General features: G+C 30.0%; 1 protein-coding gene across 4 annotated transcripts in view; it reads left to right on the top strand.

Moving 5' to 3' along the window:
• Window positions 1-319: 319 nt before the first annotated feature.
• The window catches only part of LOC143240336 (casein kinase I-like), a 50078-nt gene continuing 33711 nt past the window's right edge, over window positions 320-16686 (top strand). For 3 of the 4 annotated variants that reach the window (XM_076482597.1, XM_076482596.1, XM_076482599.1), the window contains exon 1: window positions 320-1383. In XM_076482597.1, coding sequence (XP_076338712.1) covers window positions 1209-1383 — 175 coding nt within the window. In that variant the 5' untranslated portion in view covers window positions 320-1208. The remainder of the gene's footprint in view (window positions 1384-16686) is intronic. The other variant, XM_076482598.1, reaches the window with a different exon arrangement.

Here is a 16686-nt window from a genome sequence, read left to right as displayed (position 1 = left end):
AAGTTAGTTTGCTTGTTACTAATCAATGAAATTTCAATTCGACGTTATTAATAAATTAGGTTTACAACAGCTTTTTATTTGGAGTTAGATCTATAGGTGAAAAGTGGCTGTAGCAGACGTCAGAATATAATTTAATTTGTTATTATATATTATGCGAACTGAATCTTGCATGATATGAATCAGTATACCATATTGTAGTCGCTACAATTATCAGATATGGTATTTAAATACAAAATATTAAATTAAAAAAGCTAGCGTTATTGTATTTCAGGTTTTAAGTTTTGAGCCAAAAACAACACAACACGGACAGGTGTACATTATTCAGTTTGAAGTTAAATCAAAATCGAAACAGATTGTGTGAAAGCAACTATTGCGTTTAACTTTTTATTTTTAAAATAATTGCTTTGTTTTAAAACTGATAGGGCTTATTTATTTCTTGTACTTAATTAAAATGTTAATATATATCTCGTATGAAACACATATACCACATTGACTTTTACCGGAACAGGAAACGGATCTAGTTGCTTCTGTTGTGATCGGGCGCAAGGAAAGTTAGTGCTTAATATAAAGAGCCTTGATTAAAGAGGACTTATAATTGCTCATTTCTTTTAAGTTCAATTCGAAAACTTTTATTGTAAAATTTACGGAAGTCTTAGATGCAAACATTCAGTCAAATAATGTACAAATTTTCAGTTAAGAACCAAATACGTTTTCTGTAAGTGTAATCTGTATCCTGTAGCTGCGATGAGATGAAATTAAATGAAATGTGAAAGAGCGTAAGCATAACTGTATGACGTTTTGGTGGTGACTACTTTACTTTGTTCATTACGTAGAAAAAATAAAGAAGCGATTTTAACTAGGAAACTGTAAATGAAGTAGTTGAGTGTGTACGAGTTAAGATTAAAGTTTAATAAGGCTAATGGCGAATTTAAGACGATTCTCGGAAAGAAGGCATAACGCCATTACAGATGAACGCTCAATTTTGTCCAATTGCTACTCCTACTCGTAGCCTAATCTATATGTTTAACTTTAGTTTTAAGAACTTAAAAAAGTCCATTTTGGAGTTAAAACTGTACTATTTCAGTTTTAGAAAACTGGACGACATAACGTGCATGCTGAACTAAGCCGGCTAGAAAAGTTAATTTATCTTCGGTTTGTAACTTACGGTTAGTACAATAGTAGTCAGCCTTCTGAGAAAAATATCCAACATGCAGAAACGAGAAGAAGCCTCACGACGTGTTGCTAAGCAAGGTACCGGACCAAGAACAATACATGGTCAACAAAAACAAAACCCATCAACTAATTCGGGTGTTTTGATGGTTGGACCAAATTTTAAGGTTGGAAAGAAAATTGGATGTGGTAATTTTGGAGAGTTACGGCTTGGTGAGTTTGTTTCTTGAATATATAAGATCTGGTATTTTTATCGAAAGAATATTATACATTTTCATTAACTCTTCAAATGATCAGTGACATTGATTGAGTCGATTTGATTCCCAAACAATGAAAATTCAACAACAATCTTAGTCAAAATGCATATTACATTTCACCTTTTCAGTTTCATATTTACCTTTTTAACAAAGGCTTAATCAACAGCCTATAATGACAATGTCAATAATACTAATAGTGATACTAGTAATGGTAAATGTTAATTATCATCTTGAACTCTGATATCAGGCAAACTTTAGGTTTAATTTTTACACAATTTGTGCACAATTTTTAAATATTTAGAATATATTCAAAGTACTTTGCAAATTGTACAAAAAAGCAAAATTTCAAATGCAATTAAATACTAACATGGGTCACAGAAAACAAAATGAAAACTCACCTATAACATAAATAATCAAGTTTTAAAAACTTGAAACCATACATGTCTGAAGGCAGAAATTTCTTTGTTAGAATTATTAACTTGTGTTCAAAACCCCACATGGAAAAAACTTAAAAAGGGAGTTTATGCTGTTCATGATTGTTCATAATGAATAACAGGAGTCACTTGGAAGAGAAAAGAGGCAAAAAGTTATAATGGTGGACAATTCTCTGAAAAAAATAAATTTTTGTTCATCACAATAGAAATATCAGAAATAGAGCAACAAGCCTAGGTCACAGTACTTGGAAGTAGCAGTTATGTATATTTTACGATCTTGTGTAGTAAGTATGATCACATCATACATAATATGCTGATAATATGTATTCTTTGTCAGGTAAGTTAGTGAACATAAAATGTTATATATTCATATTTTCATTTATAAAATCTTAAAATAATTAAAGTAATTGGTACATAATATTTGAACTGGTTTCAGGTATTACTAATTTTAATATAGTGAATGTTGTAAGATTGAGGCTACTAATTTAGATTATCTTTTTTAACAAGAGCAATGTGTGTATATCAAGCAATTGACTGGAAAATAAACATTTATCTTATTTTAATTAAAAAAGACTTATAAATAAATTATATTTTATTTGGACAGATTTACTTAATCAGTTGAGTATCTTATAATTATCTGATGCAAACTCTACATGCTGCACTGCATGTTACTGAACAACATCTGCATTCTAATAGAGAATACCTTGCATAGTGATAAATGAACTACTTTAGTGCTTTTAAGCAAATAATAAACCAGCTCTTAGCATTTCAATGCCATTATCAAATTTGGAAGTACTTTCCAAGAAGCAGTTAACTCACTCGTGTGAGTAATGAATAAAACAATACATTACATTAGCACGTACAGAAAAGCAGGGTGTAGTTTAAAGCAACTTGTAATTTCTCATTTAAGTAAATTACTGGTGCTTTGGAAAATATTTTATTCAAGTGTTTTTGTCAATGATTATAAATTTATTAGTCCTGTACATGTATGACTTTTATTTGAAAGAATCGTAATATGGATCTTTTACAGCGTGTGCATAAGTTTTGAAGCTGAAAATTTTGTGATATTAAAAGTAGAAAACAACAACTATAATTTGGCAACCAATAGTGATGCATCTAGATAAAAGTGATGGTCAATCTTAATTCAAATTTTGAGGGGAAGTGAAGAGATTTGGGTAAGACGAAAAAAGAGTAGATTTTTTATCTTTGTACGGTCACAAAACCTTACTGAATGAAGCTTCAAAGCATCAGTAGTACTAATTTGCATAATTTACTTATGATTTTATTACAACTTCTAATTTATAAACATTTGATTGAAATCCCTTTTGTAGTTAATGTGTGTGTGGGTGTGTCAATGTCAGTTTTTATGTTAAAACCATAAATGCTTGTTCTACAAAAGTAGGAGATTATAATAACCTTTGTAAGTTGTTTAGATAGATATTTATGTAACTTATCAGTATCCTTCTGTTGTTTTGAGGGAGATTGACCATGGTCAATGCCACCCAACCCATGTGCTTTGGTAGAAGTTGGACCAAACCAACCAACTCCCTTGGACCATTCTTGGAGATTGATTCTGCTGTTGTCTGTCTGCCACCGATGGATGACTGTGTAGTAGCAGTGACTGACTGTATAGTCCAGGCAGCTGCTCATTCTATTCCTAAGACCTTGACACATTTTTCATGGTGGAGTCCTGCCTGCTCACAAGAGCTCTGAACAGCCTCCTTGTGCTCTCTTCCACCTCTTAAGGAGTGGTTTGATGATCGATGCTCAGGATCTATCATATCCTCATTTGATTCAAACTACACTATGGGTCTCTGGTCTGTGGTTCTGGCAGGATTTCAGCTTTAAAGATATTGGACCCCATTCACCATCTGGGGTTTTCTACACTTTTCCAGTCTAGAGTTTGTACACTGAGTTGTATGCCATCAGAGTTTGATCCTTACCATAGCATCCCACCTGGGGTTGTGTCTTCCTTCCTCAGGTGGCTAAGCTTTTCTGTCATTGTTCCTTTTCACCTTCATGTCCAGGTGCAGTTGGCCAAATTGGGTCTGTCCTTAGATGACATTGCCGTCTCTACTGATCAACCCACCCTGCCATGGCTTATTACCATCCCTACCTGTAATCTTTCTTTGAGTCACCTGAGGTAGGCAGGTACTTCTAATTGAAAGTACCATCTTCTCCATGCTGAACATCTTTTGAAACATTCTTCTGTTTCCACATACACAGATGGTTTGAAATCAGGTAACTCTGTGTGATCTGCCATGGTTTATTGTGGCTCACTGCTTTCTTACAGGATCCCCTCTCCAGTTTCTGTGTTCACTCTGAGTGGTATGCCATTTCTCTTGTCCTGAATCATGTAAAAATTATGCAATGCACCAGTTGTGCTATTTACACTTGCTCTCTCAGCTCTCTACTGGCTCTGGAATAGTTTAGTGTTAGTTCGTACCCTGTTCTTGTTGATATTCTAATGTAGCCAAGATCATGCTTTTAAACTCAGTAGTTCTTATATTGCTTTGATGTATTATTTATTGATTTCTAAAGTAATTAGTCTGTGCTTGTGTAGTTATTTTATTTGCTTTCATAAAAATATTAAAGAAATTATTATATAAGTCATAACCATTTTTATATTCTAAAATAACAACTATTAAAAGCTTTGATAACAAAATCAATTTCAAATAATTTACTTCAATACTGAACTTTGAAAGACGTTAACTGACTTATTTTTCATACAAGGAATGTTTGAAAGTGTTTGGATTAGCATCTTAGTACACATGAAAGTAATAAGTGCACGATAATTAATAGTTATATTTTAATTGTTCATTTACTAATTAACATATATGCTTTGTGGATATTCTAAACTCTGAAGCATCATGTTGTCGTTGAAAAGAAAATAAAGTTTACATTGTGACTTATACTTACTTTTCTAGTATATATGTAATCCATCAGATTTTTATCTCTTTTTTTTTTTTTAACACAATTATCAGATGCAGCTGGAGGTGTTCTACTTTTGCATAATTGATTTCTAATTATTTTGTGATACTTGGAAAAGTGAATAGATAGAAAATAATAAATTATAATTCAAGGAACTCAAAAATGTGTATGTTTTTAGATGGTAGATCATTCTCTTTAAGGTGAATTAGAAAAGATCAAAATTTATATTGTGAAAGTTAAGTGTTCTTCATGGACATAATAGGTATCAGTGATGAGTCCATTCTGTCAATAAAGTACTTTGGTTGGTTTGAAAAGGAACCTTGCACATGTTAAGTGGTTCTGGTGGAGGGAAAGATAAGAATAAGGTATAAAAATGAGTGTGTTAAACAAAGAAACCAATAAAGGATAAGAAAGATTAGAGAAAAGTAAAAAAAAAAAATATTTGGAGTTTTAGTTAGGCACATGTAGACTAGGAAATAAATCATACAGTTACAAGTTTGGGTTCAGTGATAAAGATTAATGAGCACCTAGATTTAGAGTTAGGAGATAAGTGGCTTACGTTCAATTGATTTTTCTTACATGAGAGTTGGATAGCTGGAAACAGTGATAACTGGAAATGTCAATTTGGATTATTTGACCATTTTGTGACATTAATAATTTTAGTTGTAATTTTCTTTCATTATTTAATGTGAAACTAATTGATGTAATTGATACTTAAGTTTCATCACTAGAGCTGGGCAGCTAAATCAATTACCTGTGAAAATCAATTAATGTCTTCTAAAATAATCATTTAATTCAGATAACAGTTAACCTTATACATGTGAATGGGTCAAAGTATGTGTGCCATGAATTGTTTTATAGAGTACATTCAGAGTTTAGTTAAACAGTATTTATTATTTATGAAGTTCAATAAATTTGGCATTGAAACATTGTTTATAATTCAAACTGTTAGTTTTAGTTTGTTAATTTCAAATGGTCATTTTAAAATGAATCCTCAATCTTTGCTACTCTGTCACATAATCAGTCTGCCACTTTGATTTCTCCTTTTTAGAACTTATTCTCCTTTTATTGCTTTTAGTGTTCAACTAATTTAAAACACAAACAATGGATTATGACAGACTGGAAAATAAACTAAGAACTGCCTTCCTTTTTGATTTGATAAGATATGGATACAGTTGTCCAACTTATAACCTTGTTTCTTTCCATCTTTTTCATAGATTTAGTATATTTTTATAATCCACACAGTAAATGTTAAATACTCCTATTTATAGCTAGTAAAAAGAGAAAAGTCAAGGTACTATCTTTTTGCATTTGTTTTTTAAATATTTTTTGCATCAAGGGCAGGAGTTTCCAACAAAAAGAATAAAGTTAATACTTAAGCTGCAATAGTTAGAAAGCCAGTAAATTTATAGTAGTCTAAGGATATTCTGTTGTAGTATATGTTATAGTTTGTGTTCTAAAATGCATTCTTGAAAGCTGCATGAATTTAATATGGCCAACATAGTGTGAAAAAAAGTAGTCTCACTGATGTACATTTATGAATATAAATAGGTCTCCAAATGAAGATAAGTGCTAAATTTTTTGCTTTCATGCACATATATGTGTTGACAAAATTAATTGATAAGTAAAAATTGTAGACTTGTGAAGTTAAACAATGGTAAAATAATATTTCTCATGATTGCTCTGCTTGGGTTGTTCATGTAATTCATGTGTTTGAGTTGGGTTATCACATAATGTGAGACAGCCAAATCACACTATAAAGCAATACAATTAGAAGAAAGCAATTTTTACGATATTAGAAAGCTGAGGTTATTATGATAAATAATTGTAATTGTATAACAAGCTCTCAGTATAGAAAATGTATTTTGACTTTATTTCATATTTTACAGCTTTCCACTGTTTAGTAATTTTATTATAATTAGTGTTAGAGAAAATAAGTGATAAAGCATAAAGTTTTACTGAATATTTTTTTTTATTCTCTTAGGAAGGCTCTAGAAATTATGCAAATGGAATATGATGCTTTGAGATGAAGTATTTTTATTCTTGGAGTGAAAAACCATTTTTCACTCAAATTGATTTAGTGAAGGAGTTGTACATTTATGAACAAATGTTTAGTAAAAATGCTTTGTTAAAAAATCCAATTTTTTGTATGCAACCAATTTGTAATGTTTACTAAGAGCTTGCTAAATTTCATGAAGATAACTTTGTACATTCAAAGTTATGTATAGTTTTATAGATTTATGATGGTATAAAATCAATCAGTTTATCCTGTCAATATGCAAAGGGATAAGTTGATTAATGTTGTGAAAAAATCAATTAATTGAAATTAGGGTTTCAGGTTGTTACTGTTTTTAGTTATTCCAACTATTCAAGTAATTAATATATTGGTTTGTTGTTAACATATATACAATATGAGCTATTTATAGTCAGCACTGTTATTATCAAAATATGATTTTTAGTATTGTTTTCATTCTTAAGAGCTGTAAGTAGATAGCTTATCCTGAACAGAAGTTAATATCAGTGTGTTTATTTTCTAATTAACTCAAGTGAAAATTATATTTTTTATTTATCATTTAAAATTAATAGTTGAATATAATTAATTAATGAGTCTGATAATTAATTGATTAGCAAATTCCACTAATTGCCCAGTACTACTCAGAATAGACAAAGGGTAGCAGAGAGTAAAAGCAAAATTTATATTCTAGAAACAAGTGAAGTAGAAAAACCTGCTTTTTAATTATAATTGACTACAAACTAAGATAAATCACATAAATTAAAATGTTACACATAAATAATTAAAACCTTTAATAAACAACAAAAGTGTTCATTCTGGTATGAAAGTTGAAGAAAGATAAGGTAGTGTCTTATATAATTTTTTGGTTCTTTTGAGTTTGTATTGTAAAAAGTAAGTTAATTTTTCATATAAAGTAAAACTGAAATATTTTATGGCTTCTACAATTATCAGTGATGCAGTTAGTTATCTGTAGAGATACATTTTGAATGAAAACTGAAACATTTTTAATGAGTTTGAACTTTTTTTTAATGTTCTTTTTTATATGATATAACAAAAATAGTTGAAAATCTTAGTTTTGAATAGAAATAAAAATTGAAGATAAAAACTCATTGATAATGGAAAGTAGTTTTTCAAAAAATTGCTTTTTTGTAATTGTACAGTTGTTCATACCACTTCAAAATTTTTGGTATAAATAATTTGACTTTTTCAAGAGTATGACTGATTATTTATTTTTATTGTTTTTGTGGATGTAGTTTGATAAAGGCTATTCCTTTTGTTTTCAAGTAGGTTTAATTAGATTGATTTTAGGTATGGATGAAATTTGAGGATATGTAATGAAAACAAGTTATGTACAAAAGTTTCTATTGTATAAACTTATCTATTTGAGTATGGACTTGGTTAGAAAAAAGCAGTTAGCTGAATTTGCTAATGGACTTAATAATCAGGCTCTTTATTGGTTGATTGCATTTAACTAACGAGTTATTCTTATGACATGGTTAAAAATAAAACAAATATAAGCACTGTAAATGCGTTTTGGCATGAACATTGGGCAGTGCACAGCAAACATGTAATGGCAGATTTCAGTAATTTGGATAGTTGGAATAATCAAACACAGTAATGATCAGAAATCTTAATTTCAGTTCATTAATTACTTTCGTGTGTCATAACACTATTTCATTATGCTGAACAAACTTGAATTATTGGAAAGTAAGAATAAAAATCCATAATGGCAATATTTCGATTACTGGAGAGATGTAATAGTTGGAAATACTAATTTTGATAATTTAATTTTGTAACATTAATCAAAGGTTTGACTGGATAGTTAGGTAATCAAAAACAGTAGTAATCATAAACTAATTTAGTAATCTGATTACTTTCCTGACTTTAACTTAATCATGATTTTGATAAATGCATAGTTGGAATAACCAAAAAAAGTATTAATTAGAAAACTAATTAAAATTTGTGGTACTTTTAGATTTAATCATTAATTCAACTAATTATTTTATAGGACTAATCAATGCTTGAAGGAAATTGAGCTAACTGGTATTCTCATTAGTAAAATCCATTCACAAGAATGTTTAAAAGATAATGTGTTTTGAAGTATATATGATGCTTTGCTGTTTCCAGCTTGGTTATTTCATTTTTATAAAGGGTAAAATTATGACATCAAATTTTAAAAAGTTCTTTCTGGTTCACCTCCCAAAATTATTTACAGTGTAAAAATATATCTGAAATGTTGTGGTTTCAAATTTTTGATTTATGTTTTATTAACATTTGTTTGGATAAAGCAATTAAAAAAAATTCAAAGTATTAATCCCAATTTTCCATTTTATCTGTCACTTATAATTTGTAATGTATTGGTGGAAATAGTTAAGTATTCTGCATGTTCAGGAATAACTTGTCAGTAGCTGAGGTAAAGCTGTAAATATCTAAATTATGTTTCAATTTCTTGATTATTTTTTGCCCAGATAATTTAAAAATGCTTAATTGTTAAAGTTGTTGATATTGTAAACTGTGTTTCCATAACAATCATAGAGAGGAAGTTGTCTTGTTAGAGCTCCGCATTTGTCGCAGATTTCTAACCTATCGCTTTCTTTTTTTCCATCACTGATGGACTAATATATAACCTTTATGTCACTCAAGTCACAATTACCTCCATTTCACTGTCATGCTACTGTTATGACTCTGAGCAATAGCATGTTTCCTAAGGTTTTAGCTCTGACATTGGGTTCTTTTATTGGCACTGTCAAATTTGATTGTTTTTATAATTTTTATGAGCCATTGGCCTTTTTAATTTTATTTAAATTATTTATCTGAATGTTGTACATTGCTTAATTTTAATTTGATGTATTTTTTATGTTTTATAACAATTATTTTTACAGTTTTTACCATTTGTTTTGTGCATATAACCGAATTACTTTGTGCTAAAACATACCAAATAACAGCAATATCATAAACTGTAAAATTTAACTTTTAGCATGTCTGCATGTTTTTGAAGGTCCTGAAACCAGTAAAGTCATAATTATGCCATCAGAAAAATATTTGCTCTAATACTCTGTTTTTCCTTTATGTGGATTTTAAGGTTCTAAAATTACAACTACTAAATTTTGAGACATAGACTATGTTGTGGTTGTGCCCAGAGGTAATGTAAATTACTGATGGATTTGCATTGTATGTTTGCCACAGAACAGTAAAAACAAATTGACATAATTGGTTTTGTAACGTGTTTTTTTCTTTTTTGTTGAAGTAATTGTTGTGCTGGTTCATTTTATGTGTACAAGGGATCCCACTGTTGTAGCTTGAGAGAAGCCATGGATAGCAGATTTATATAAAATCCGTCGGCAAATGTAAGATCGTGACAGAATGGAAAGCTTCTCTTCAAAAGCTATACATAAATTATTAAAAGAGTAGTAGATAATTTTTGTGTTTAAGTATTATATATGTTAGTTTTAATACTTTTCACAATATGTTATTTCAGCATTTATTTCTGCTGAATAGTCTTCTGTGTAAAATCGTTAAGCCTTGTATAGTACATGTTTGAAAGATGGACTTTAGGTAAATGGTTATAGAAATCGTGTGTTTGTGACTAGTAAATAGAGTAATTGGCTATTTTAGATAGTGTTTTTTATTGTATTAATAATTATAAATTGGCCAAAACAAAATAATTTACATCTAAAAGTTCTCATGATTATCATGATATATGTTTGAAGTGTGTGTATCGGGTACGTTGACCTTTATGAGTTATTCACCTTTGGTGATGTAAGGTCATAATTAGCCAGTATAATTCTAGTGACATGGAAATGATTAATAAAACTAATTTTTTTGTTAACAAATAGATTAATCTAATCAATTTTGAAAGTTATAGGCTACTTGAGTAATTTATTGAAGATTTCTAGATTCTTAAGGTTCTCTATTTTCTATATTTATAGTAATTTATGTATAGAAAATTGCTGGTTGAGAAATTTTGAAGGTGAAAAAAAGAAATAAGTGTTGCATTTGTATTTTCAGAGTTTCACTTGGCTTTTCATTGCAATATAACTGTGCTTTTGTTTATTTTCTGATTTAGCCAAATTTTACTTTTTTCTTTTACTTTTATATCATCATAAGCAGTTGTTATTTTATAAGTTGAGTCTTTAAATTAGGATAATTTATTTCCATTAAGCAGTCAGTTAAATATAAGTGTATGTGATATGGTTAGTGTGGGAGAGTGACAAGAGTGAAATAGGCATGTAGAAGGTTTGATAAAGTTTATCATTAACAAACAATGTAAATGATGCATATAGTAGCATAAGCAAGAGATAAGGCAGATCACAAATCGATGTAGTCTCTATGACATGTTTGTAATTTATAAGTTGAATATTTCTAGTGTATGTGTACACTGAAGTAATCTGCCCAGAAGTAATAAGCTATTAAATTGGAAAAAATATTTTATGATTTGCTTTTGAAATTATGTATAATAGATTATAACACTTCTTTACTTCATACCGTTGATTAGATATTTACAAGTGAAATATGTTTTCACAATAAAATGCATACTTGCTTTAATAAACTGCTCATCTCTGTTTCTTTATAATTATGCTTGTTTTGCTTATCAAGTGATCATTTCTGGTTTTTGACTAGTTTTTTTTCTGAAGAGACATGAATGTTTATACAACTATCAGTTTTAGAAGGACATTTGCCTGAAACATTCAATTTACCAAAATTTTGTATGTGTGTGTTTTGTCAATTTGCAATAAACTTTTTTAAATCCTTGTAGCATATTCTTTAATTTTAAGTCTTTCCTTGAGCTGTCTTTAAACTTTAGAGTGTGGTCCATAAACACAGTTACAGCTTTCATAATAATTTCTTGTTTATGTACACATAAAGATATTTCTCTGCTTGTTAGTCACATATTGAAATAAAATAGATATCGTGTTTAACTAAGTCTCCCTGTTGTGAAATTGAAGTTATAATTTATGGATATTAATTTTCACTCATTTTGTCGTTTAAAATATAACTTGTGAAGCTACGTAATGTAAATATGTTTGAGTTATTATGTAATATGTATATAATATATATGCATGTATAAATGCAATATATATACACAGTACTAGCACAGTCGGTGATTCTTACGTTTCATAGGTGCTGATAGCAGCATGATCTGAAACTGAATTGATAAGAAGTAGCAGCTTTTTGATGGTGAATAAGTAAAAAATGTCAGTTATATACATGTAGTTAAGCTGATCCATTAGGAAATGTTTTATTAATTGTTGATAACATTCATCACAAATGAAAAATTGTTAATTTTATAATACCACTTGCTGTTGTTGTTAAGCTTGAGAGTTATTTCTGTTACGATATCTTACCTTTTCTTGACTAGCATTGCCCTCTATTGGCATAAGTTTTTAGTGCATACCACTAGTCTTCCACTTCCCATTTTTGCATATCAGCATGCAAAATGGTCATGCAGGAGCTTTACAAATAGAAGCAAAACATCATTTATAATCAACACCTTCTTCACATTGGCACTTGTTAATAACTTCTTGATTGGCAGTAGTGCTGGGTTTTGCTCACAGATATGTTGTCATTTTCCTTTATATACTGACTTTTTTTATTTTCATGTTTTGGTTTTGTGAAAACTAGTTTTTTTTCAAACATTTCTTACTTTTTCAGGAACTTTTTGCCTTTTTACTAGTGTTTTGTGGATCCCTCTGTGTGGGATGTGGTGCCTGACTAGGTATATAGTTTTTTTTTTTAAACCACACTGCTCATCCTATGACCATGCTCTTCCTACCATAGACGTGATGTACAATTCCAGATACTGCCAATTTTTGTTTGTATGCATATGTTTTATCATTATGTAAGACAAGACTGCTATGTAGCAGGTTTGGGTTACATGCACCATAGAGATAGAGTGTTTCCTGCGACTGCTAACAATCCTCTCTAGTAGTTTTTTTGCTTCATAAATATGTTGATCCTAGACCGTACACTTATGGACTAACATGAGTGAAACAGATGTAGATTGCTTTCCATCACTGATGCTCCATGTCATTGAGACTTCCTATTGTGACATAATGTACATTTCCAGTTGCTGCCAGGTATTGATTTATCGACAGTGTCGATTTGGTAGCTCTGCTTTACAAAATAGGGTATGTGGTAACATGTTACACTGTTTCAGGTGATACAGCTCTCCAGACTCTCCAATATGTTTTCCCCTTTTTTCTTCTGGAATATGGTAGCCCTTACCACTTATCAATTCCAAGTTGCTGGGGTGGTGGACCATGGAGGGCTGTTCTCCTGAGTGATGAATCATATCACTCAGCTGAGAGTAGGGCAGTGGCATCCTGTAAGTATCACTGCATATCACACTTCCTTCTGCAGACCTAATGTACCATTCCAGGTTCTGCTTGGTAATCAATTAAATTGAACTACTAGTAAGGTATGTTGTGCCCTTCCCACTTGACACCCAGGAGGCCCATTCATTAATCATATATATTCTGGGATCCATTATGTTTTGTTACTTTTGTATCTGTGACATGGTAATAAAACAATGAAGAGTATATCTGGATCAGATGTGATACAGTCACCTGCTTAGGTGTGATATTTTCTTATTTGGTTCCACACCTCCTGGTCTCTTTCTGAGTGCTTTTTAAAAAGGGTAATTTTTTTTTTCTGTCTGCCCTCTACCAGTTCAATGTAAGTTTCTAGATATTTTGTGAAAAGAGGTAAAGATATTATATCAGAAGTTAGCATTTTCTTGTACTGAAAATGTACTTTCTACAGATAATGTCCACTTACATTTCCAACCAAGCTTTCCCACTTCTGATAATATATAGTGTAGATCTTCTGGCCAATCTCAAAGTGATTGATGAGTGTAGATGTGAAGAGGACACTTATCATGATAGGAGTGGTATCTTGTATCTACTGGTAGAGAGTTGCTGCATGATAACATGCATGTGGATCTGCAGAAGTGGGAGGTTGAAAGCTAGTGGCATGTGTTAAAAAATTTGTATCAATATAAGACAGTACTATTTTGTAAAAGAAGTATCTATCAGAAATACATTTTCATTGTAGGACAATGCAAACTTTTATAGCACTCTAGTTTATTGTATTAAAGCACAAAATATTTAAAACACTATCCCACTTAGTTAATATATATAAGTATTGTAATGGATTAACTATGATGTATTTATTTTAATACTGATGTTTGTTTTAGTTAGATACATGTTTAGAAACTTAGTGTTAAATACATGTTGCAAAATTCCTGTATATTTTCTAAATTTGTAGAAAATTCATGACTGTAAGAATCAACAATATGTTTTATGTTGTTGCCAACTAAATTTCTAGAACTTCACTTTAACATTCATAAACCAACATGCCAAATAATAGTCATTATATTGCTGGCTTGCTGTAGCTAATATACTATAAAGCTTGGAAGCTATAACTGTGATAAATGCTTATAAATTGGGAAAGTACAGATAATTTATCTGGAACATTTATAGATTTTGAACATTATAAACTGTTTAACTTCAGAGAATTAACTTCAGACATTAGCATTTCTACAAGAACATTAGATATCTTTTTCACAGAAAAGTTGGCTTGTAAAGGCCATGAGGCCAGTCAAGAATAGAAAGCTAGCTCATTTATCAACTTAGAATTAATTCACTCATCATGAACCATTAATAAAATACTCAATTCTGGACCAGTTAGAAGACTTAATACTGTTTGTATGTTTGTAAAACTTTTGTGTATAAATCATTTGTAATAACATTATTATAAGTTGTATTGTTGCTTGTATAGTAAAATAAAATTGTGTACATCAATCTTGTTGGCAAAATATAAATGTAGTGTATACTGACTTTCAGTTAACTTTAAAATTATGATTTCCAGTTATTTAAAATTGTAATATGCAACATTACTTGAAATTCAGAGAAGAAAAAGTAAAATAATTAATTTGGTAATAAACATGATTAATTGAAATTTATAATATCTTCCTCTATGGTGCATCATCTTTTTTTTTTAATCATGTGCACACTTTAAGTTTGGGAAACATACTACTTAAACATTTTTTTAGATGTAATTTTCAATGCAACATTTTTTTAATTTAATGAGAGTATATTAAAGTACTATTTGTCTTACTGAAATAAAACCATTTTTAATTTTGCTTTTGCACATAAACATAGAACGGGCTCAGATATTAATTTAAAACTAACAGTTCAGTTTAGTCCTGTGTGTCCATACATAGGTACAACCAGTGACCCTCAGAGAAATTCCTAGACCTGGTGCCTCCTCCCCCTGGACTCCCCCTATGAGTCCTATTGGCCAAAGTTTTAACACAATTTTTGTCTTTTACAAAGTTTGCTGTTCTGAATTTAATCCAACTGTTTTTACCTATGCCCTTTTACCAACCCACTACATCCAGATACATATTCCACTCACATCGCTAACCTTATCTTTAATCCCTTTTACAATTACATCAAATTATGAACTGTTATGTCCAATATGTATAAATGTGTGAGTGCAGATAAAACATTTGTAATTTACATGTAAGTAATTACAAATATACTTGAAAACTTGAGTATAAAGTCACAATTAATTCTGTGTAAAATAGATTGAATTTGATTTAGTCCGATCATTAGAAAACAGGCTTCTATTGAAGATTGGGTAAATTATAAAAACCAGCACACATTTAATACAAGTCAAAATGTTTATGAATAAAAACATCTTTAAGTAACCAAACATGAATATTTCTCTTCAGAGAGTAATTTAGACATAAACCCCAAAAATACTCTCATGAAATTAGTTTGCTTAGCAGATGTAGTTTACATTCAAGTCATTATACAGATCACTGGTGAAAGACTGTTTAATGTAAAGTCCTTATAATTGTAAGAGTTATAAATACAGTGGAAGTTAAGTAGATACACAAAAGGGCTGAAATACTTTGAACTACAAAGTCTTTGTAGCACAAATTTTTTAACCACTATTAAATGAAAGGGCATGGGCTCAGTCCATTGGAAAAAAACACTTACTGGAGATGTGTTAACTATAATTGTGAATATTATTATGCACATCTAAACAATATGGCAAGCTTTTAGTAAAATGTATGCTGTATCCAAAACATCAGACATGTCACAAAAATATTTATACTGAATATTTGTCTGTTAATTAACAGTGTCTGTCTGGTTTAGACTTAGATAAATATGCCAGAGTACAAGATGGTGTTTATGTAAAGAATGAAAAAGCTTTTGTCCATTCCATAATATGCACATTTATTTGGACAACCCCCAAAATGAACACCTACAGTTTTCATAACCACTGTATATTGTAAAGAATATTTATTATTTTGTATCACAAATTTTTGCTGTATCAGCAGTTTAGGATAAAATTAATGGTTGATAAATATTCCATTGTATACATATACATTGTTGGATGGCACTATATAAAATGTCAGTTAATCATAAAAAAAAAAACAGGAGGTAAACTTATCACTTTAGATTAAATACAACAAGTTTTATTTTAATTGAATATTTGGAAATAGATACTATAAATGAAGTAACTAATTATTGATTGTTTATGGCATCTGAAGCAGTTTTGGACTTGTGTAAATCCCAATCAGTCAGTCAAGTGCAAAACATTATTCAGAGGGGGAAGTTTACTATTTGATAAATTTTACGAGATTAAGATTTCAACTTTTATTGAACTCATCTGTGATTTTAATTTCAGGCATATAAACTGGAAAATGGTAGAATCAAACTATGAGGGAGAAAGGTTTCTGGAAACTGTTTTAGATGGATTTCTTCAGTAATTAGTCAAGTAACCTACTAGGAATAATGCTATTTTATGTATATATTGTAACCTTCAAATATAGAAATGATTGAGAGGGTAGAAATTGGGGAACATT

This window comes from Tachypleus tridentatus, chromosome 13 (assembly GCF_004210375.1).
Source record: "Tachypleus tridentatus isolate NWPU-2018 chromosome 13, ASM421037v1, whole genome shotgun sequence".
Lineage (NCBI taxonomy): Eukaryota > Metazoa > Arthropoda > Merostomata > Xiphosura > Limulidae > Tachypleus > Tachypleus tridentatus.
This window is presented reverse-complemented; position numbering and strand designations above follow the sequence as displayed.